This window comes from Thunnus albacares, chromosome 13, assembly GCF_914725855.1.
Source record: "Thunnus albacares chromosome 13, fThuAlb1.1, whole genome shotgun sequence".
In the NCBI taxonomy this organism is placed as follows: Eukaryota; Metazoa; Chordata; class Actinopteri; order Scombriformes; family Scombridae; genus Thunnus; species Thunnus albacares.
In genome coordinates, this window is record NC_058118.1 from 16,407,187 (window position 1) to 16,431,944 (window position 24,758).

At 40.8% G+C, this 24,758-nt stretch overlaps 1 protein-coding gene across 2 annotated transcripts; it reads left to right on the forward strand.

Annotated features, from left to right (window-relative positions):
• The first annotated feature begins 449 nt into the window (after window positions 1-449).
• Window positions 450-24,360, forward strand: LOC122995030 (serine/threonine-protein kinase TAO1-like). 2 transcript variants are annotated; one of them, XM_044369955.1, is made up of 21 exons: window positions 450-1,034; window positions 10,233-10,491; window positions 10,925-10,996; window positions 12,297-12,398; window positions 12,491-12,536; window positions 12,657-12,753; window positions 12,864-12,977; window positions 13,432-13,523; window positions 13,733-13,826; window positions 14,763-14,844; window positions 15,813-15,980; window positions 16,217-16,423; window positions 16,594-16,728; window positions 16,854-17,090; window positions 17,308-17,436; window positions 17,528-17,611; window positions 17,828-17,947; window positions 18,058-18,297; window positions 18,417-18,629; window positions 19,449-19,631; window positions 20,174-24,360. In XM_044369955.1, the coding sequence occupies exons 2-21, from the start codon at window positions 10,360-10,362 to the stop codon at window positions 20,672-20,674; spliced, it is 3,048 nt and encodes a 1,015-aa protein (XP_044225890.1). In that variant the 5' UTR covers window positions 450-1,034; window positions 10,233-10,359; the 3' UTR covers window positions 20,675-24,360. The 2 variants fall into 2 exon arrangements, with proteins under 2 accessions (XP_044225890.1, XP_044225891.1); XM_044369956.1 differs by lacking the exon at window positions 450-1,034 and adding an exon at window positions 1,471-1,585.
• Window positions 24,361-24,758: the final 398 nt, after the last annotated feature.

Genomic DNA, 24,758 nt, shown 5'->3' on the forward strand with positions numbered 1-24,758 from the left:
GTTTACTAGTTTACTCGTTTTGATGTAAAAAAAAAAAAAAAAAAAACCCAAACAAAACAAAAACCCTCTGCTCTCCACATAACAGGGGCTGATGAGCTGCACAGTGTGGTCCTAGCTCAAATGTTGTACTTTGACCCCCTTTCATGACACCCTGAGAAGATCTGCTATAATTCTGGGATATAGAAAACAGTGTTTTTTAACACTGTAAATTAACGACGGGCTATTTATAGTAGAGGCCAGATTAGGACTGAAACTGATAATCAGGTTAGGAGCTCAGTGACTCAAAAAGTGTATAAGGTCAAACACACACAGGAAAGGGACAAGAGGGAGAGGAATGTCCAATACTTTGTTATGAATATTCACCTGCTCTATAATAGACTGATGTTGTGCATGCAAAGCTTTCTCCATCCAGACCACACACCTGTGCTTGCAGCAGCACCAAACACTGAGATAAGGGAGGGGGCAACATTTACCCTGTAGGCTGCAGCTAGACAGCAACCAACAAGACTCTCCAAAGCTGCCACATATGTACTCTAGCCTCAGTTATTACCGCTGACCGTCCAGCTCCGGCTGTGTTTTTTATCTGCTCCCTGATTCTCACGGTGGAAGGGAGGTGATTCTCCTCGCCGCCATTTTTAGGGAACTGCCTGCCTGTCGAGGAGAGAAACTTTGCTCGCCGCTGCCTGACGTTAGCAGGCAGCTCGTTGTGACAGTTAACGCCTGACAGTCGTTAGCCAGGTCAGCTTGCCTTGACATAAATTACTCCTGGAGCCAGGTCGGATAAATGCAAAACAACGCTAAAATTTAGCCAGACTCGGCGTGACCGTCTGTATTGGGTTCGGGCGATTGTACAGTTGTTAGATGAGCGTATTAGCATTGCTAACTTATTAGCTAGCGAATTCACACTTTGATTTCCCCCGGACTGCCTCGTCTGTGATTTGGCGTCAGACACTTTTCTCCGCCGTGTTCAGGGTGACTGGATTAATCAGCCGCTTATACCCACTCCTCAACCCGTGTGGATTTATATTAACCAGGTGAGTATGTCGCTAACTTTTAGCTTTCTGCTAACTAACGATGGGTAGATTTCTTCTGCAGTGGAGCTCGGTTGCAACATTGGTTAGCTTGCGAGCTAGCCAGCTAGACAGGCTGCTATTCGCTAACGTTAGCTAACCAAAAGTTGCTGTGACAACTTGTATGGTCTATCGCATCGACAGATTTTAGTCTGCCTTATTGGACACAATGGTGTTTTTGTTCTGATTGATAATGTAACACATCAGCAAATAATATCGATGCCCTGGACGCAAGGCTATCGAGCACAATTGTGAGTTGGTTTGTTGTGAATAATGCGAACAGCCTGCTTTAACGTTAACGCACCTAAAGAGGGGTTAGCCAGCTACGTTAGCTTGCTAATCCGCTTTATGCAACTATCGTTGCAAGCAGTGCCACTCCCTCATTTTTGTTTTTGTCCACTGTGGCTGTAACGTCAAGTGAAACTCGGCTTTGGAGGTGTCTGTTTTGGAAGTTTGCTTATCTGCCGGGGACAAACCATGAGTCACATACTGTCTGAACAGCTCGCTGTGTTACGGTAGGTGACATCGGTCAAGCCGCTATCTGTTAGTGTCGCACGTACGAGTCCTGGCGTTGTGTTTACAAGCAGCATCAGCCAGGAGAGACCGACAAATCATTGCTTTTTCAGTGTGCCTGCATCCATCGCCCGCTGATGGCTGTTTTTGTGCACTGACGTGAGTCGCATTCCTCAGTTTTCTGTGTTGATATTGCGTAACACTGGCTATCACTCAGCAAGCCACTCTTCTGCTTGGCTTATCTGTGACTCCGCCGCTTGACTTGTGCGTGACAGTGGATCAGGTACACAAGGATTTAACATAACATTCTCAATAAGGTTAAATCACGCGTAACGTCAGTGTTGTGACACCAAGATTACAATTCAAAACGTGTCTGTTGGAGTGATCTGTCAGATTTAATGTGTAAGGCTTGATATACCCAAACACCTACACATGCTCTGTGTTTTATGTGCCATATATACAGGCTCTCTTTGACAAATAAGCTCTGCAGTATGAGCAGTCCACCTATTTTGTTGGTGTCTGTAGACCGTGATGAACAGACTGTCCATGATATAAATGCAGCCTATGGGCTGGATCTGAGAGACAGGTACAACTTGTCCCCTTGCTGTTGTTATTACAGATTTCTGCTTGGCTACCTGTGCCTGCTCTCCTCTGTTCTTGGTAAACCTATACTGATCTGCACACCTGTCATTTGTTCACTTATGTCTCTGACGTGCTTCGTCAGAACAACAGTGCATTCACAGACTGGAACAGCTCCCCCCCTTTACTTTCAAGGACTTGCTGCTAGCTGATGATGAGAGGTACGCAGCTGTTATTGCTTGTGAACATCTCGATGCAGGAGAGGCCTCGGTAAAGTCATGTTTTCTTTTGTGTCAGTTATATCGGGGGTACTGAATATGGGCACACTGCATAATGGCTTTAAGTGTCTCCCAGGAAAAATGGATTAGAGACTGGAGCAAAGCCTGCCCTGCTTGTTAAAGTCCAAGTCAGAGACAGTCAGTCACTGCAGAACAAGATTGGTTTCATTATATGTATATGGTCCACTACAGTGCTGCCACCATACATTTTTTAAAGTACTTATGTCATAGTATGAACCTATTTAAGAGCACTGATTTTAATCCTACAGTGATTTTTTTAAAATTTTATATTGAATCTCAAACTTTCTATCTGGCAGTGGTCCTCTGGTTTTCACTGGCAGTGGCATCAATTCAAAAATAGGTTTATTTTATTATTTATTGAATTTGTAGTATAAGTCTTGTTCCTCAAAAGGAGTTCCAAAGAATCTACTCAGGGTCCTTGATTGAGGCTGTCTGCTGAACAGTTGGAAACCAATAGCATATTTGATGAGTCAGACTAAGAGCAAGAAGCTTAAAGGGGAGGATGGGCTCATCCACAGTTCTTCCTCAGGTGATGGGCAGAGGACACACACAGTACAAACACAATTTGCACAATAACACTTCAGTCATTTGATCTTCATTAGGTTCAGTCTCAAATTGTACATGAATTTGGAGATGATTTCCAGTTTTATACAGTCTAAATGATTCTGTCTCAAGTCCAAGTTCCTCTTAGCATCCAGTAGTGCTTCCATTTGACATGACAAACTGTATCCACTGGGATGACTTTGTAAACTTGGATGTTCGGATGCCTCTATGCCCTTTTCTTTACCCAAGTGTCTCTTTTTCAGAGGAAACTTGGTTTGTTGTGAGATTTTTCCCGACAGGAAGAGTGAAAACGGAGCTCTTTGAGACAAATGGGACAGGTCAAATCCTCTTAGTGTCCGGTCACTCTATTCCTCTCCTCTGTCGCCATCACTTCTGTAGCACCGCAAATCGGGATGGTGTTGTTTTTGATGTTGGGAAGCTGGAGAGCTTTCACTTCCTCCACTCAGTGAAAGCCACAGTCTGTAATCAGTCTGGGAAGCAGGATCACGGACACCCCACCCTCCATATTGGGTGATATAAATGTAGCATATGAACCATTTGAGCAACAGCACACATGTAGGTCATGAAATGAACATTGTTTCTGAACAGCTGTGATGTTGCGGTAGTTTTTAAAAATGAAGCACCAAATTCACCTTTTCTCTCAAAATATTGAATCTAATACCTAAACTGAGTACAGTGGAAGTTTTAAGCACAAACCCGATGCTGAGTAATTCTTCTATGTTTAAGGTAGCATGAGGGTGCAACTACACACTGTAAGTGGAGATTATCCTCTTGTGAAGATGTTCTTCTTGTAAGGAAAGAGAGAAATAAAGCAAATCAAAATGACCACAAAGTCTTGAGTTCCCACAGTCCAGGAAAATAATGTTTTAATGGCCCTGTCCACCCACACAGGTGGTTTCAGTTATTTTGGTTTGTGAGATTCAACTTTTCAAATTGACTTGAAGCTTTACTGAGTTTGTCTCTGTGCATCTGAAAGATTCATAATGGAGTAAGTTGGACAGCCCTAACAGTACAACAGAACTAGGACAGTCATGGAGATGTCAATCAAGTACATATTATACATGAGAAGAGGTATAATCAGCCAAAATAACAAAAAACTCCTACAGTATGTGGGCATACCATTGATGTGCAGAAGCTCTAAAATATTTAATCTGACAATCTGTTGATAGTGACTACTTGTGGAGGAATGATAACCTTTCTTATACATCTCAGGATTGCATTTAACCCAGTGTTACTGTTGTATCAGAACCATTATCAACGTTGACTGTAGCTAACCAGCGTTGATAACTGATGATAGTAGGGCTGCTCGATTATTGCAAAAATCATAATCACTATTATTTTGGTCAATATTGAGATATATTCATAATTATTTAATGCGATTACGCATTGACTTTGGAAACATCATGTATTTAAAATACCTGTCTTTTTAACAGTCGATTTACTTGAACTTTTAAATATAATTCAACTGAAAAACAAATAGAAAATAAATGTAAAAAAAGGAGATTAATACATTTAATATATATATATATATATATATATATATATATATATATATAATCACAGATCAAAATAAATAAAATCAACTATGTTGTGGTGCGCTACTACTACCAACTGAAAACTAAACTATATAAAAATAAAATAGTACAAAATAATTGAAATCATATTGTTATTGTAGTGATTGTTAAGATGCATGTTGTGTGGAGAGTGATCAATACTAAAATGATCATTCATACTTACATACAAACAAAAGGTTTGACAGATATCACTGACTTATGTTATTCTGCAGTGTGTTTACATGCACTTGAGTAACAAGGTTACAGTCGGTTTTCTCTAGAAAGCTGATTTCTTAACTGTCATGTGAACAATAAACCTGCTTTCTGTAATCAGAGTAATCGGAGTATGGGATTAGAGAAACCTGGTTCCCACAGGTGGATTTCACTGCCTGCAGAACACCGATTTCTCTGCCATGTAACCAATCTAATTCTTTTCTAATCAGCTTTTTACAATTAAGCACGAGATCATTACAAGCACCGAAGCGTCTTCGTATCTAAAATAATAGAAACCAAAGTCTGACTGAAACTAAGACAAAGTAACCTGTAGATGTCTAAATAAGTCAGTTTCCACCGCTGAACATTTGACTGTTAGATTCAGACACATTGGCGCTGTGAGGAAGACTCCGCTCTGCCTGTCTGTCTGTCACTGCGCTGTCCGGCTGCTCCGACACACGATGCGCTGGATTTATAACAAATCATTGCGAAACAGAATGCGGCACAATAATTTTTTTTTATCTCAATTATCTTGTTTTCATAATCGTGAGAGGCCAAAGTCGTAACTGAAAATAAAATTCGATTAATTTACCAATCCTAGATTATAGTAATTGAAACTGTGTCATGTGGTTGTTATGAGTTTTTAAAAAGCCAAAAATGTAAAGGAACTTTTGGTGGATGGATGGATGTCTCAGGCTGCATTTTAAGGTTTTTATCAGCACTTCCTGAACTTCTCTCGTATATCTTGCGTATCTGATAGGCTATATTCTTTTCTCTGCATTTTGACCAACAGCCAGACAGCAGGGTTGCTCTTGTGTTGCTGACCCTGTGCAGCTAAGAGAATTTCACCAGGAGGATCAATAAAGTATTTGATTATTTATTATCTCCATTTCTCTCTCTCTCTCTCTCTCTCTCCTTCTCTCTGTGACAACCCTTGCTACTCAGCCTTTGTATATTGGTTGCCTCTTCATTAGGCTTCTTGGTGATTTTATAGCGCGGAGGAAATCAATTCACATAATACATCAAGAGAGAATCCATTTTCTCGAGCACTAAAGCAAAAACAACTTTTGGTGCATTTCTTGAACACACTGTTCCCTGTGATAACGAGTGTGTGCGCACGTCTTGCCGACCAGTCCATCTCCTCCAGATTCAGTCTTGTGACTTTGTGTTCAGTGCTGTGTTTCATTTGGTGCGTGTGTGTGTGAGAGAGAGAGAGAGAGATAAATACCCAATTGTATTTATTTGTTTTCTTCCTACATATTGTCTACTCCATTAGAAACATACACACAGTCCAAGTCTAGTCTAGTTTAATTCTCTTATAGCCTAATAAAATAATGACGCTTCCATTCTCTCATGTCAAGATAACATCACAGCAAACTCCTCTCAAAAACTGGCAAGTCACAAAGAATTAGTTTCTTTTCTATGGGTTTAAAACAGTCTCATTAGTATTCATAAACAAATGTCAAGTTACGTAACTCGTAAAACACAATGCACAAATAAATGCAGAGTGATTTGTATCTGTAAATCTGCATCTGTGCCCCTAATTTACCACCTTTTTATATATCATCATTTGTCATCAACAGCACAGTAGAACAGTGTCAAAAGAATCCACACAAATAGGTGAAGATTCATTATACGTATTTCCATTTAAAAAGGCTAAGTTGACATACAAATGATGATATATACCCCCCCCCTTCCGGTCAGCTACCACCTCAGATAGAATCTAATTCTGTGGGAAGTACTGATATTATTTAAAAGAAACATGCTGTTCATGTTTTTGACAATGTTATTTGAATTAAAACAGTTTATTTGGCTCCCTGTGTTACTAGTTATCCCTGTAATATTGATAAAGTACAATTAATACACATATGGGAGGGTGTGAAGTTTGAGAACCACTTACAGCCTTTAAATAATTGTGATTTCAGACACGCAGTTGTTGACTGGCACTGCCAAAGCCCGTTTACAGGGAAGGAACATAAAATTATTTAAAATTTAATTTTACCACACCAGAAGAAAAATCCACAACCTCACAGTAACATCTACCAACATCTTCGCATCAGAAAAACTTAATTATCAGAACAAACTATTAGAAAATAGTCCAGTAACTGTTAAAGGGAAATGAGGTCATTTCCTAACAGCAATTTGCAAAAGCCTTTGAGACAAGGAATAACATTTTTTTTCATTGAATACAGCTTTAATTAAGAGGAATTAATTATACTACAGCTACACGGAGGCTGGCAGTCGTCTCGACCAACGTTTCATCTGATCAGTGTAATTGTACTAATGTGTCACATTTTGATTTGACAACACGGTGACGCTGCTCACGGCTCTCCTAATGTCGCCTGCAGTAAATAGCCAGTAAAATACTATCTGATAGTACGCTTGTTAGCGACCTAGCTTGTGATCCATTTCACGGTCGCAGATTGAAATCGGTGTGTGCTGAATCAAGAAAAGTATTCATGAGGAAGTGCAATCACATGTTAGGTGGAGAAAAGTTTTTGTGGTACAGAAAGCATTGATATCAGAGTGTTGATAAGATTGTTTTGTTGTTGCTGCTCGCATGCTGACTTTTGCGGGTCGAGACAGCCTGTATTGTCTTCGCTGGGCAATCATTTAGAGTACAGCAGTGATTTTATTTTTTTTTTACTCAGCTTCAAAGCTTTTCTGTCTTTTACACAGAAGTTACCATAATCTCAACATTTATGATAAAAGATTTCTCTCAAACACACACACACACACACAGTCTCTGTGTTCTCCATTCACCTTATAGCTTGAATTCATAATGTCTTTTAAAAATATTGTATGATTCACATCCACCATCCCTGTGGTTTAGTTTGGTAAAACAGTAAAACTGGCACTTTGTGTGTCGAGAGTCAGGTTGTCACGAAACACATGAGAATTTGGTCTCATGTGTTGCATAACACCTGAACACTGTTCACCGCTTTTAACATCAGTTTCATGACATTATGTGGGATTTTGCATACAGTACATTTGCCTAGTTTCACACTTTTTTCAGATGCTATAAAAGATATTCAGCGGACGTGAAGTCTGGTCATTATAGATGGAAAGCCATGCAAGCCAGGTCTCCTTTAACTTCCAACAAGTCTGGCATATTCATAATATATATATAGTTCAGCTCATTGTCTTGCTAGAAAATGAATGCATTTCCTACATTAAGTCAGACTGAATGGCACATCTTAAAGAATAAGATAGTACTTGCCTGAAGTCACTGTGCACATCACCAACTCCTTACACCTGATTATCCACAATGTTTTATGCACTTTTTTTGTGGTAAAACTTAGATTTACAGGGCTTCTTTGAGCCCTATATGAAAGTGAAATTATGTATAATAATAATAAACAATCTGTGTTATAATCTGATAATGCTGCCAGCAGTCAGACAAAATGTTGAAGGACTCTCTGTTCACTAGAATTCAACATAAAAAGACTAGACCTCTGTTAGTGTTACTAAAGTTTGCTCCCAGCAGCAGTTTTTAGCTTCTCTCCACTAAGGTATTTGTTGTCCTTGAGGGCTGTGTGTTTTGGTATAAGAACTCCGCTCTTGTGTTGTGTTTTTTTTTTTTTTTTCCTCAGTCAGCTGGACAGCTTTCAGCAGGACAAACCTTGTGACATTCAGCCAGCAGTGTGGTTTTGGTACAGCGGGCTGCCAGGCTGCACTGATAACTACAGCAGTTGGCTAGGTTAGCGCCGCGGTGCTGCCAACCCGAAGATAAACTGAAAGGAGGCAATGAGTTCACCCAGTGTGTGTATCTGCAATGATACACATGTTGTGTCGGGGTATGGAGGGGGTTGTTGGGCTGAAGACAAGATGTGGAGATCAGGTTGAAAAAGGTGAAGTAGTTTTTTAAGACTGCATATTGCCTTCCTAACTAGATGAGAGGTGTTTCTTAGGTGTAGCTGCTGTTAGGCGCTGGAATAGGTTTTCAAGGTCAGAGTAGCCTCAAGGTTAGACAAGTATGTGGTATGTGGTCACTGGTTTGATCTCCGGGCTGTAGGGCTATTAAAACAATGCAAGATGTTGCTGTTTAAATTAATAATTTAAAACAAAATGTTATTCAAAAACTAACAAAATGAGAAGTTTTTTTATTTACATGTGTTAAGAGTTTTTCTTCACTAGAAGTATTTGGTCTAATTTTGTACAAATTTGCAGTATAGTGATATACGTGTTTACTTAAAATATATATGTTTGTTAATATTGCAACATTTCTTTTTGCAGGATGTGGTCATACTGGCAGCTTCCAGGTGTGAATGTGTATATAATCTGTCTATGACATAACACAATTAGCATGTTTGACATCAAGCCACAATTTCGCATGAGACAGATGAGTTCGTTATGCTCGGTGAACCCGGTCTTCATCCTAGGCAGAGATGCATCGTGCAGTTAAAAGTGTATATTCACAAAGAACGTGATGCGTCTGAAAGCTGAAGTATGTAACTGCAAATCATTTATAGACATCCAGCAGTAAAAGTCCCAATGATGATGCAGTAAAAACATAACAAAACTCTTTCAACATAACACAAATGACACACAGTGACAACAAATGGCACATGATAAACATCAGAGCAGTGTCATCTATACCACACAGGAAATAAAATGTTGACAAATGCTGCTAATTTGTATGAAACTTAATATGATCCCCATTTGTGTAAGTGACTTTTTTTTTTTCAGTGTTTCTATAATATAACCCAATGAAAGGCTTTTATAAGTTAGAAACACTCATTTTAATTCATGTGAACTTGCACCAGTGATGAAATTATCACAATTGCGTATAGTAGAATTTGCAGTGTAATACACAACATGCATTGCACACACATACTTTCAGCAAACTTTGCATGTGCACACATACATAAACTAATATTACATGCATGCCACATGCATTAACTAGAAATAAAATTGATGAATCCAGTTTAGAGTACACACTAAAGGTTGACCTGAGGCCCTCTAATTGATCGTCCGTTAGAGCTCACCCCTCATTACATTAGGCCACCTCGTAACCATGGACATGAAATCAATCCTTGAGCTGGTATAATTGCATTGCCCAGTCATTCTAGTAGCTTACAGATCTGCAATAATTGCTGAACTGGTTCACTTGTGATGACTTTGCAATTAGCAGATTATATTCTATAGGGTCTAGCACTTGGGGGGGGGCAGTCGGGGGTTGGACTGGATGAAAAGAGATTTCAATGAAACGTTACTGAGTCCATCAAGTTTTCCTTGTGGATTTGTGTTGCAAGTTCCTCTCCCTTCAAAGTTTGGACACCAATTTTTCTCTCTGGTATCTTCAAAATCACATCAGCTGAGCAAGTAGACTTTTCTTCACACTGTGCAGGATTGTGGTGTTTTATCTTGTCCTTGCTAACACTCCCGTCTGTTTCTCCTTGTCTCTCCTTCACCTCAACCCCTCCCGTCTGTCCATCTAGGTGCCCATGTGCTGGTTCCTTAGGCCCATCCATTACTGCAGATGAATCTTCAGCTGCTTTGGCGTAGCTCAGCACCCAGATAGTCCCATCCCCTTTGCGTGGGTGATAAGGGACTACATCAACCAGGATGCCCTCCTCCGTAAGGGCAGGGAGCCTGAAGGATCCGGAGGTGGCTGAGCTTTTCTTCAAAGAAGACCCAGAGAAGCTTTTCTCTGACCTTCGAGAGATTGGACATGGCAGCTTTGGCGCCGTCTACTTTGTACGGCAACTATATCTTCATACAGACTTCTAAGAATTCTTAGATGTTAATCAGGGAGTTGATCACTAATAACTCAAGGCTGTTTACTTGCTAGTTAATGTTAGCAACTGAGTAAACGTCCCAGAGTTTGTCCCACAGTTAAAAAAAGTTAAGCTGTTTGATCCTAAATAAAGAGCAGAAATGATTTGTGCAAAGTTATTTTTACCAGTCCATAGTGGGGTTTAATAGCAGCAAGGTACAGCAGAGCAATATGACTCACTCATAGCTTTCTGATCTCGCTTTTGTTCATGAACATTGCACACAGTGTGGTTCAAAAAGTACAAAAGGTCTTGAAAAAAAACCACATCCTCAACGTGAGAAAATATACAAAGAAATAAATGTACTGTATGTTTCTGTGTTATTGTGTACTGACGATGTATTCTGTGTTTCCCAGGCACGGGATGTGCGCACGAATGAGGTCGTGGCAATTAAAAAGATGTCCTACAGTGGGAAACAGTCTAATGAGGTGAGGTAGCAGAAATGAGATTGATTATATTTATGTAATAGTTTGCAAACTTGAACATTTCTACACTGTAGAAGTGTAGTTTGACACTAGAAGGCTGTTTTCACATTCCTATGATGAAAGAGGAAAATTTCTCTGCACTCATTGAAAATCTGAGTTGAAGAGGCGGGCCTACAAGCAATGATTTGTGACATCACAACTAGTGTGGAAGCCAGTCCTGGTCCAGTATGCAACTTGCACAAGTGTGATATGGAAACTTGAAGCCTCTAGTGCACAAACACTGAGAATGAACCTTCTAGTGAGACATCTTGTATCCAGCAGTTAAACTTTTTTAAAATTATTTGCATATTCACAGATTGTGGATTTTTAATGAGGGAGAAGGAGTAGATGCCATTTTAAGGATTATGAAGTGGTAATTATATGTAGAAAAAAAACACATCAGACACATTATTGTTGCAAGCACAGTATTTTTATGTCTTAATACATGTGTGGAGGATCAACAAGTGTTTACTCAGCAACAGACTGTGGTAAAACTGAAGAAACCTTTTTTTTCTTATGTATGAAATGCTCACATGATCTTTTTTCATCATCAGCTATAACGTAATTTATCTAGATATTGGAATTTGTAGCGTGAAAATTCTTCAATTAAAAGTGTCATTTTTAAAATATAAAGAAATTCTTTATCCTTTTATTTGATTATGTATCAAACCGTGAATTTTCTACACTTTGTTACAACTTGTATCATATAAAAAAAAAATATTTGCTACAAATCATGAATGCTGAAATCATTGATAAATATTCACAAATAGTGAAAACCCAAACATGAAAGCCAGGAAAAACAAAGAGCAAGCTGAATTCATTGAAGTAATCCTGTATCAGTGAGCAAACTACTTTGCTGCAAGTGAATCCATCATCCAGAATCCGTGTGTCTTCAGGTAATTTCAGGTTGTTTAAGGCCAATTAAAGAGCTGTCGGACTACGGTGTTATTGTTGGGTATCGTTACAGTTCTGACTGAGATTGACCTCCTGCTCCTAGACTGCTAAGCTGTTACACTTTTAGCTTCCTTCTAGTAATACAAAACACACAACTCACCATCTCGACAAGGTCACTCCCGTGTGCTCACTTAAACTCTCGTCTTCCGATACAGTTCGGTGTGCTCATGATTTCAGATTAGCTATAATCAGATTACACATAATCTGTGAAGAGAACCACCTTACCCCTGTTTACATTGAAAGACAATCTTCTGCGCTCACCTCTAACACAGAGAGGAACTCAAAGCCAAGTCTCTTCTTTCCCCAACAGAAATGGCAGGATATTATAAAGGAAGTGAAGTTTCTCCAGAGGATCCGGCACCCCAACAGTATAGAGTACAAAGGTTGTTACCTCCGTGAGCACACAGCATGGGTAAGTCACATGTTTACACGCACAGAATTACCTTTATACTGTATGGAGACGTACACTATATTATATACTTTGTTTTTTGTTTCTACCTGTAGCTGGTGATGGAGTACTGTCTTGGCTCAGCCTCTGATCTGCTAGAAGGTGAGCGATTGTTAAACGTCGTTTTGTGTCAGATTTCTTCTCCGCAAGAGATGAGATGTTTATGTAAGACTGGTGATGTGTGTTCAAACTGTTTTGTTTTGTTTTTTTTCTCTCCATCAGTTCATAAAAAACCTCTACAAGAAGTAGAGATTGCTGCCATTACACATGGTGCTTTGCAGGGGCTGGCATACCTTCATTCCCACAATATGATCCACAGGTGAGTAAATTTGTATTCACTAGACCTATATTGTTTCAAGAAGCTTCTCTTAACAGTAGATCCCTCCGCTCTCTCACTCATACACTTTTTTTTTTTTTTCTGTCTCTCAGGGATGTGAAGGCAGGTAACATCCTGCTGACTGAGCCCGGGCAGGTCAAACTGGCAGACTTTGGCTCCGCCTCCATCGCCTCGCCTGCCAACTCCTTTGTGGGAACGCCATATTGGTGAGTGAAAATCTTCTCTCAATGACCTGAAAAGTTTTTTTTTTGGTTTTTTTTTTGCACATGTGTTATATGTTCAGCTTGGCCAAAAATGTTAACGTTATGAATGGTCTCTAATTGAGTGTCTTCTTAAAGAAACATTGATCCATGAAATAGATTTGACTGTAAAAAGTATTTTAATCCTTTTGCATATTCACACACACACACAACTGAAAAGCTGCCTGCTGACATCGCTGCAGTGATTTGTTGAGGATAGAGACATCATCCTACAGTGCCTTTGTTTTAGATTTATAGTAAAAGAAAGTTACTGTTTTCCTTTATTTATCTTTAAAGACGGGGCTGTGACAGTCTCAGTTATTTGTTGTATTATTTGTGTGTTTTAAAACTGACTTTAAACCATCTCCTCGTTTATCTTTCTCTATTTCCCACCTCAACTTGATCTTATTCCTCCATACAGGATGGCCCCAGAGGTGATTCTGGCTATGGATGAGGGCCAGTATGATGGAAAGGTAGATGTCTGGTCCTTAGGGATCACCTGTATAGAATTAGGTAAGTGACAGTACATGTGTGTGTATTGCATCATCATTTTAAACATAACTGCAGTAGAAATAGAAATAGATCAAAGGTACAATCTGTGATCCAGATGTTCCCAAAGTATATCCCCACCCCACCAGGATTTGTTAACACTGCCAAATAGATTGACGTGTTTTTAAATATACTAACTTTAAAAATATTAACTGTTGTCATCTCTGTTGCAGCGGAGAGGAAGCCTCCCTTGTTTAACATGAATGCAATGAGTGCCTTATACCACATAGCGCAGAATGAGAGCCCCACACTGCAATCCAGTGAATGGTGAGGTGCCACACACACACACACACGCACACACACAAACACACTCACAGGTATTTTGTCTTGTTGACCTTTTATTGACATTAGAGCTGTGCGATATGACCAAAATCTCATATCCTGATATAGGTCATTTCATATCCTGATAACGATACCTATCCCAATATAGCCCCCCCCCCATAGACATTTGTCTCTCATCACACAATATATATCATCATATCGCACAGCCCTAATTGACATATATAAATGGTCATCAAAACAGATATTTGAATTCATCATTCGTATAGCAACTATCTGCAAGTTGTCTCAGCAGCGAGAGATGAAAAGCAAAGATGACATTGGACTTTATTCTGGAAGCTTGTACAGTTTTAAACCCACTATAAAACTTCAGAAAACGCACCAGCCACAAGTGCGATACTGCTACACTTGATTTCTAATGATGGTAAATATGCTGGTTTGTGATGTCCGAGACGCCACCACACAGTGTGACCAAAGGGCTTTAAGGCAAAAGAACGTCAAGATATGAGTACAGATGTACCCTGTATGGACCAAAGCAGAAGGTCTGAAAGTGGACACTTGTCTGAAGTCTGAGGAAATCTTCAAAGCACTATGCACAGACTGGGCAAACCATTACTATGTAATAAAGAAACTCTTTTTGGTATTCCAGGCTCCATTATGCATATTGCATATCCGACCTGGCATTCTACCTGAAAAGTATACGATTAGATGAGAGGAATGAAAACAAGCAGCACTTTGGTCACCAAGGACAAGACATTTAAGACCGCATTAATGTTTTTGAAAATTTAGTGAACCTCAGAGGAATTTTTAAGGAGTTAACGATAACACATTATGTACCTAAGACGATGAAATTGAAATTAAAACGATGTCGACATTTGCTAAAGGCCGTCCGTGTGACCCTTTATCGTCTCATCTTCGTTCCAGGACGGATTACTTTAGAAACTTTATCGATTCTTGCCTTCAGAAAATCCCCCAGGACAGACCGCACTCTGACGACATGCTGGGTGTAAGTACACACACACACACACACACACACACACACACACACACACACACACACACACACACACATATTGTACACTGCTGTACAGAAACAGGGAGCAGGGTCAGTGTGTTAAGATGGAGATTGAAAAACCCTCTGGTAATAAATCTCTCTCTGATGTTTGCGCTCTGTTCTGTCCCTATAAGCTTCTATTTTGATTCACTAATCCTCTTCTTCCGGATTTATACACACTCTCACACACACTCACACACACACATACAAGCAGAACATCTACAGGGACACACACAGAGCTCTGTTTTATAGATAGAACACAGACATAATTACTGTAGAGATGTGAATTCTGCATCTATTGTTAAGTAACTGAGCAGCTGTCACTTAGCCCACTAATGGACTCACTGTTGCTAATGGAAGTTGTCCTTGGGGTATGGCAGCGCTGCACACAGTCACTTTTTTTTTATAAATGTCAAGTACCTGTTCTTAAACACAGTTGAAACTGTTACTGTTTTCTTTGTAACTGCTTCTCCTTGTGTTGTTGTGGGGTTCTGGCCCAACTTTCCAGCAATCTGCACGGAGAATGACACTAAAACATGGGAAAACCTGTGGTGAAAACTGACTGTGTTGAATGTAACTTGAGCTTTTCAATGTTTACTTTGGTCTGCTCTGGTCAAAGATAATCATTTGAGATGATATCTGTCAAATTAAAAAAAAAAGTGAATGAAGCTTGTGCCCTCTTCCCCAGTCAAAGTCATTTTTGCTGCATTCCATATGCCGAGAGTCTCTTTAACGGATGTGGTGATCAAATAATTTCCAATAGTCACAACAGAAACATGAGAATAAGAGCCAGGCTGACAAAAATGGGAATTTCCCTTTTTTTTTTTTTTTTTTTTTTTAAAGGATGAAAACTCATGGTCATTCCCCTTGCTTCTCTTTTGATGATGTTCCATCCTCTTTCCTGTCACCCTCCCCTCCAGCATGCGTTTTTGCAGCGTGAACGTCCAGACTCCGTGCTGATGGATCTTATTCAGAGGACCAAGGATGCGGTGCGAGAGCTGGACAACCTGCAGTACCGCAAGATGAAGAAGATTCTCCTCCAGGAGGCCCACAACGGACCAACAGCGGAAGCCCAGGACGGAGACGAGGTGTGTGGATGTTTGTATGTTAAATTAAAGCTAAAGCGACAGTGTTAGAATAAGATTTGTGTGTTGTTGTTGTTTTTTTGAGCACAGAAATACACTTGCCACCAGGGAAAATAACCAAGCATGCATCAATTTGCATGCATGTCTGTCTGTGTCTCTTGGTCTTTCTCGTGTTTTCTCTCTGGCTTCTCTCTCTCTCCCTCGCTCTCGCCTCTGTCGTCTTTCCGCTCTTTCTCCAGGAGCTGGAGCCGGGCGCAGGTCGGACAGGAACGGTGAACAGCGTTGGCAGTAATCAGTCCATCCCCAGCATGTCTATCAGCGCCAGCTCCCAGAGCAGCTCTGTCAACAGTCTGAACGAAGCTGCCCAGGACAGCCGCAGCGAGCTGGACCTGATGGAGGGAGACCACACGGTCATGTCCAACAGCTCTGTCATACACCTCAAACCGGTGGGTTAAGTGACACAGATCTGAATTCTTTTATTGTTTTTTTCAGATTAATTAAATCCTATAAATCATTCTCACTCTATCCCAAATCCTCCCAATGCTTCCTTTCTGTAAGTATACTGTTAAATAGTGTAAGAAAATAATGTGTTAATACTGCTGCCTCATGTCTCCAGGAAGAAGAGGAGAGTTTCTCTGGGGAGCAGGCAGCCAGCAGTCAACCCTCTGAGCCCCAGGAAACGCCAGCTCAGGTCCCGAGGAAGCACTACCGCAACAGAGAGCACTTTGCCACCATACGCACAGCGTCACTCGTGAGAACACACTCGCTTTACCCCTCTATGTTTTTCATCTTACTTAAGTAGTCAAATTCCTGTATTTTAATCCGAATCTGAATGGACTGAGCTGATTCCCTCCTTCGTCTCGCCTCGTCTCGCAGGTGACCCGAGAGATGCAGGAACATGAGCAGGACTCGGAGCTGCGGGAGCAAATGTCAGGATACAAACGCATGAGGCGGCAACATCAGAAGCACCTGATGGCCCTGGAGAACAAGCTGAAAGGGGAGATGGATGAGCACAGGCTGAGGCTGGACAAAGAGCTGGAGAGTCAGAGGAACAACTTTACCCAAGAGATGGAGAAGCTGCTGAAAAAACACCAGGCGGCCCTGGAAAAAGACGTACGTTGATGCACGAATAAAGAAAAACATGTACACAAAATATTAAGTCAAGGGAAAAATAAAGTGACAAAAGCGCGTTTAATTTTCATTCATATTATATTAAATACCTCATCTGATCACAGGTTATATTCAATTATTCCTGTTTTAAAGTGTGTTTCTACAACCGAGGCAAGTGCTTTTTTTTATGTCTCTTAATCAATTTCTTCTTTTGGTGTAGCTGAAGACGTTTACCAACGATGAGAAGAAGTTCCAGCAGCACATTCAGGTGCAGCAGAAGAAGGAGCTCAGCAGCTTCCTCGAGTCACAGAAGCGGGAGTATAAACTGCGCAAGGAGCAGCTCAAAGAGGTAACACACCATGACCTACTGATGATTCTGTCCATCATTGTTTGTTTTCAACAAAAACCGTGTCCAAACAGTGTTTACAACTGTGTGGCAGGAGCTGAGCGAGAACCAGTCAACTCCAAAGAAAGAGAAGCAGGAGTGGCTGTCCAAGCAGAAAGAGAACATCCAGCACTATCAGGTCAGGATTTCTCAGATAATATCTACACATGCAAGACCAAGTGATGATTTTATATAAACACGGCAACGAATTTATGCATTCCCTAACCCTAACCAGGCCTGACCCCGCTTAGCTTCTGAGATCGGTGTCCGTAAACTTAATCTCCCAAGTCATCTTGAGGATTCTGTGTGAGGTATACAGTAAATTATCATAATGCAACATGATGTCCATTACCAGGCGGAGGAGGAGGCCAACCTACTGAGGAGACAGAGGCAGTACCTGGAACTAGAGTGTCGGCGGTTCAAACGCAGGATCCTCATTGCCAGACACAATGTCGAGCAGGATCTGGCCAGAGAGGTACTCACACACATAAGGAGTACCAGCTACCACCACCCACTCTGACTTTTTCATTAAATTTTTATTCATTTCACCACTCTCACCTGCCTTTTCCCTTCTTTTTTTTTCAGGAGCTGAACAAACGGCAGACACAGAAGGACCTGGAGCACGCCATGCTACTCAGGCATCACGAGTCGATGCAGGAGCTGGAGTTCCGGCACCTGGGGACCATCCAGAAGGCGCGGGCAGAGCTGATACGAACCCAACACCAGACAGAGCTCACCAACCAGCTGGAATACAATAAGAGGAGGGAGCGGGAGCTGAGGCGCAAGCATGTCATGGAGGTCCGACAGCAGCCCAAGAGCCTCAAGGTATATAAACTCATGGAGAGTTAATTGTTGTATTTCTGTAATTTTAAACTTTGCTTTAAAACGATGACGACACTTCCAGCGGTTAAGCTCCTTCGCTCAACATCTTCTGTCTTCTTCAGTCTAAGGAGCTTCAGATTAAGAAGCAGTTCCAGGAGACTTGTAAAACTCAGACCAGGCAGTACAAGGCCCTCAGGAACCACCTGCTGGAGACCACGCCCAAGTCTGATCACAAGGCTGTGCTCAAGAGGCTGAAGGAGGAGCAGACCAGGAAGCTGGCCATCCTGGCTGAGCAGTACGACCACTCCATCAATGAAATGCTCTCCACACAGGCTGTGAGTACCTGAAGAGAAGGTCTAAGGAGTCTGGGAGTATATGAAACATTGATATGAAAATGTCCATATTTAGTTTCGTCACAGGGAATCATTTGAAAATGTGTAATACTGGTGGAAAAATCACACCTGAGTATCAGTATCGATACCAAAACAATACATTTTCATTACCTCAAATTAAGGAATTTAAAAATATTTTCCTGAAAAACCTTATATAAACTTTAACAAAAGAAGTCAAACTTCTCAAATGGAGCAATGTTTATGTGTCTTTGTCTCCAGCAGCCGTAAAAGAACTTCATAATAAAATACAGTTTTAAAATTAGCAAAATTATTATATAAATCAGGAAATGTCTCATTTAAGAACATGTGAACAACACCAAGAATGCAACCCATTTTTTTTGTACACTTCCAGTACTCAATACTTACTACAGACACATTTTGATCAGTGTGTACGGTAAATATTTTTCCTGTCTTGACATTTAAAGTTCTTGAATTTAACAAATGAAGTCCTCAGACGTCATTAAAAATCCTTGATTCGTGGAAGGGCTGTTACACTTATTGTTTTCTGTTGTAATGGAACATTTTTTGTATTTGTTTCTCTATTTGTGAAAAACGTGACGCATGAATACTTTCAAGGCAAATATTAGTACATGTATTGTGTTCTAATTCAGATGCAGCATTATTGAGTCCAGCATTATGAGGAATGAAAATTAATTATTAGGTATTAACGTCATCCGGGCAAAAACAAACATCACGGTGCTTTGACAGACAGACTTTGTATCTTTCTCTCTTTATGTCTCTCTTTGACTCACCTGCCCTCAGCTGCGGTTAGACGAGGCTCAAGAGGGGGAGTGTCAAGTTCTGAGGATGCAGCTGCAGCAGGAGCTGGAGCTGCTCAACGCCTACCAGAGCAAGATCAAGATGCAAACAGACGCTCAGCACGACAAGGAGAGGAGGGAGCTGGAGCAGAGGGTCTCACTGCGGAGGGCTCTGCTGGAGCAGAAAGTAAGAAAGTCCCTGGAGTTTTGCCGAGTGTTGTCTGTTGTCAGGATGTGTATTACAAGTCCTGTCAGTAAATATGGGATTGATAGTAAACACCAAAGCTGTGCTGTGCTTTTGAATTTTTGTCATGGGACTACCATGTGTTGACAATCATGTACTGTGTCTTTAAGCTAAAGATGATTCAGCCCGTCCTTAGTTTTCTTAGTCTTTTCCCCTTGAATGGACCTTGTTTCTACGTGTGTTTTAAGATCATTTGCACATAATATCTCAGTACGTAAGTTGTAAATGTCTTTGTTACAAATATTTGTTTTGTTTTTTTCTAAATCTATGTAGTTTTTCTATTTATTATACTTTTTATTATTTCGGAGAAAAACATGATTCATTATCTTTCTCAGGAATATAAAAAATCTGGGTCAGTTTTTTATTTTATTTTTTTTCAACCTAGAACTGAAGAACCAGCTGTTTTTTCAAACAGACAAATTGTTGTGTGCACATTTATCATTTATCATTTATTTTGCACTTGTCCACTGTCTTTATCTCCCCAGATTGAGGAGGAAATGCTCGCCCTGCAGAACGAGCGCTTGGAGCGAATCCGCTCCCTGCTGGAGCGCCAGGCCCGAGAGATTGAGGCTTTTGACTCGGAGTCCATGCGGCTGGGCTTCAGCAACATGGTGCTCACCAACCTGGCTCCCGATTCCCAGGGAGGCTGGGGGGGAGGAGGTGGCGGAGGCCAGGGGGCTCAGGGAGGAGGCCATTGGCCCGGAGGAGGCGGAGGAGGAGGCCACCATAGTCATCACCACCAGGGGGGCTCCAGCTCACAGCAGCCCTGGGGTCACCCCATGCTGGCTGGGGGCCCGCCGCCCTGGAGCCTCCACCACCCCGGAGGAGGGGGTCAGAGGGGGAGCGGGGGAGGCGCAGGAGGGGTGAGGAACAGCCCGCAGGCTATGAGGAGGACGTCATCAGGGGGGAGGAATGAACAGGGCATGAGCAGGAGCGCCAGCATCACCTCTCAAATCTCCAACGGATCCCACCTGTCGTACACCTAGAAAACACACATACACACATACATACACACACACACACACACACACACAAACAAGCAACACAATATTTGTCTTAACATTAAATTCTTGTGCACCGAGGTCACACTGTTGACAGACACACACCATGCATGCACCACACATGCTTTACATAGACTTGTTGTTATTTCCCACAGTACATCTGAAACACACTGCACAGTACTGAGGCTGGGTCTCACTCAGCCCAGTTCCTCTCCCATCACCACTGCTCTCTCACATCAGTGTACTGCTAGCAGGAGTCTGTGGAAACCCAAAAGCCCCGACGTTAATCCAAGATGGCTGAGCGCCATATACAGTATGCCACAGTGCAATAGTGTCATTTTTACTGTAGCCTAAAGAGGTATTTTATGTGTTTATTTTTGCCATTTTAGTCTCTGTTGCCATAGATCCAGAGTAGTATTGTTTATTTGCAGTTGTTTGCAGTATGCTTTCCATAAGGATTTTGGGCAAATCTGATTGCTCTGATATCGTGGTTGCACAATAATATTTCACATTCAGCAGGCAGTTTTTTAAAATAACATTTGGAATTTTGTCCTCGTGCAAATGATAAAATCCCTGCAAACCATTCACAGCTTAAGATTTAAGCACAGACAAACAACTTATTGATAGAAAGTTTAAAGAGATTATTTCTTTTTGTGCAGTCACAGGAAAATCAGAAGGCGGGAGGTAATGTAGGGCTCTGACTTAAGACTGATTGAATGATGGACAGTTTTAGAACACGTTGAACAGGTCTAGAGGGAATATTAAAAGAGAATGTGCAAAGGTTGTTGTAAGTGAGTACCAGTGGGTATCTCTGACAAGTGTAAGAGTTATTATGTACTGTGAGCGATGCCGCAAAGATGCCAAAATGTAAAGGTGCAGAGTCCGATTCGTCGTTGTTTATGCCAACATATTGTTATGTATTTAAAGAGATTGTGCCAGAGACAGTCAGTTTATTCACGTGTTGCTGGATCGGAGGAGAAAAGCAGTCATTTCTCGTGCATGCTCATCCTCATTGGCTCGGCTCTTGGGTTTCCACAGGCCTCCTCCGTCACTCACACCTGCCCCGTTGGACGACCAGACTGAGGGATACTACAGCCTGAGCGGTCCACAGCCCCTCGTGACAGGGATGGGTTTTCAGCAGCACTAACCTCTACTTGAATAGTTTCAGAACTGGTGTTCAGTCTTCACTTGTTTGCCGTAATTTATTGGTCTAATCTGGCAATGTGTCGGTGAAAGCGACGCACTATGCAGTAGAAAACTTTCTCTGACGTATCAATCATGCCTGTTGGCCTACCTCAAGAAGACTCAAGTAGTGCTTCACCAGGGGGTGTTGTGATCCCCACTGAAAATGTTAATCAGACACATTTACGCACACACACACACACATACGTACAATACTTTTTCTTGATTTAAATTCCTAGTCAAACAGTATGTCCCTTTACACACTTTGCTGATGAATGCATGTACCAGGGTAAATTTTGTGAAAGTGGGACATAAAAGTGTAAAAAAAAAAAAAAAAAAAAAAAAAATCTGAATTTTTGAAAAATAGCGCTCTTATCAGTTGTTAACTGAGCTGGCTGTAAATGAGCAACAGCAGCAGGCAAATGTAAGTTCAAAAAACTTAGTATTTGTGTCGGGGGGGCAACTTTTTGGGCAACTTTAACCATCACAGTTGCCTAAAATCGTCCCTGTGTGTTGTTTGTGATTTCAAAAAAAAAAAAAAAAAAAAAAAAAAAAAGATCTTTTTAAAGTGTCTAGAATCAAAGTGAATGAACACGCAGCGTGAGGAGGAGCTTCACGAGCCCTCTGCTGGTTGGTGACTGCTGAATGTCTCGGTGGGTGGATGGGTGGTGATGCTGTGATCTCCGCTGCCATGCCCCTGCAACCTTCCCCGGTCTGACACCCCGCTCTGTCTCACCCCTCGTGAACCCCAGTGTCGTGTTCTGACCACCGATCTCCCCGCTTCCCTCCACCGCCGTTTCCTCCCCTCCTGAGCCTTGGTGTGGTCTCAACCTCCTCCCCCGATCTATTTGGGAAGAGCTCTTCAACCAAGTGAAAGAAAAGAAAAATATATATACCGATATATGTATTATTATATAAATTTATTAAAAAAAAAAAAAGGATTATAGAGATAGAGGTGGAAGTCTTATGGTGAAATGCAGAGTTTATGCATTATGATTCTTCAGAGGTGGAATGTACAGGAACCCTGTTAATATTGTATATTTTGAATTAGAAAATATGGAAATCTAATTGACAAAGTGAAGACAAATTAACTTCTTGTGATGCGAACACAGTGACGTGGTTTTAGACCAGCGGCGTTCCAATGAACGTTTGATTTACCGGCGCTGGCTGTTCACTGTCTTAACTTGCAACTGCGAGTTCTGAAACTTGTTACAGATATTCTGTTGTGAATGATAACACAACTCTAGGTCAGATTGCCTCGAGCAAATGGCAACATTTTGTTTTAATGCTGAATGAGGATGATTTTGCACATAATTTGAAATCTAGATAGGTTTAGCCTTGCTGTAGCATTGGCTATATTTTACTGACATTACGATACCCATTATAGAAGATTCAGTCTGAGCATTTAGGTTTTTCATGGTTTTTAGAAGACTTACGGGCCTAAAGTCAAGGTTATAATAACATAGAAAAAGAAAGAATTGTCTCTTTAAAGATGTAGAAAATCAGAAAAAACTGCTGAATTCTAAAATATTTGGCTGCATAAATGATATTTAGTGTACTCTACAACCTGAAATTGTCTCAAAATTGTTGCACAAGACAATGAAAATGTATCTGTTATTTGAGCTGCAAAACTTAGAGGTTTTGTGGGGTGAACCCTCTTTTGTTCTGGTTACACACAAAGCATTTTCACTCTGCACTTAAGTATTTGCCTTTTTTTAAAATCTCGCCACCCAGCAGTCAGAACTTACAATTACAATAAATTGTTTTTCTTGGCTCATTCCTGAAAACAGGAAAAAACAAACAGAATGTGGTGGTCCCACTTCTCTCCTCAGTCAGTATGCCATTGTATCCAACATCTTTTATCAACCTTTTTTCCAATTCTCTATTGTTTTATTTCCTCTAATGCCAGAAAGGGTAATTTTATTTTCCAAATGATGTCTGCAGAGGGCCAAACAAGTGGCAGATTTTTAGTCCTTCTCTTGTGTTTACTAGAAACCCCAGGTGTTTTTGCGAGGCAGTCGGGGCAGAGTCTAGCTTTAGACCTTGGTCACTGAACTGGATCATTTGCACTGATTGCACAAGTGATTGACCAGATTAAAGAGTCTACTGTGATCACCCTCAGCGTGCTGAGGGATGGCTGCCATTGGCTGACAGAAAGCGGGAGGCAGGGTTACGTCTCTGTACAGTCTGTTTATCAGTATTCCTTTTATCTCTCCTGTCATTTGGTGGATCTTGCTGTTTTATTCTCCCTGGTCCAGAGACCTGTATTAAACTGTATTAAATTGTATAGATTGTGCAAAAAGCTGAATGTTGCAAAGCAGAAGAGAAAAGCTATTCCTTACAGATGACAAAGTGATTTAAAATGTATAAAAGAAATTCAGAAACAAAGTTTAGGGGATAAATGTAATATTTTGTTTGTAATTACTATTTTTTGTTGGAAGAGGGCTACTGGATAAAGAATCATCTGTAATAAAGTAATTTTAATATTTCTTCGTCCCATGGTGATTTGTGTGTGAGAAGCATTACAGAAACCCTTAACTTCATCCTAAATATTTGAAATCTTTAAACTGTTTGTCAGAAATGCCTGAGGTATTATGATACAGCAGTAAAGAAAAAAATGTGTATTTGACTTCAAACTGCATGTTTAATTTGCATACCCTCTCTTTGTAGACTCAGTACACAGGGGATTTCCTTACAGCTGCAGCTAGCAGCTACATTGCCTTAAATTGTTGCTGTCAAATTCCTTTTCTAAAAATGTTCTGAGACTATATATTTGTTATTTGTCTTCACCAATTTGGTAAAGACAAACAGCTGCTCACTGTCCATTTTCTGCTGATTTCCTTTTCCAGTTCTTTGAAGGACCACCTGAAAACTTCTTGAGAATAAT

Coding starts and splice junctions, on each gene's coding strand:
- LOC122995030 (XM_044369955.1), top strand. CDS start 10,360: ATGCCCTCCTCCGTAAGGGCAGGGAGCCTGAAGGATCCGGAGGTGGCT. Junction 12,399..12,490: donor TCCGTGAGCACACAGCATGG/GTAAGTCACATG, acceptor TTCTACCTGTAG/CTGGTGATGGAGTACTGTCT. Junction 17,612..17,827: donor AGAACATCCAGCACTATCAG/GTCAGGATTTCT, acceptor GTCCATTACCAG/GCGGAGGAGGAGGCCAACCT.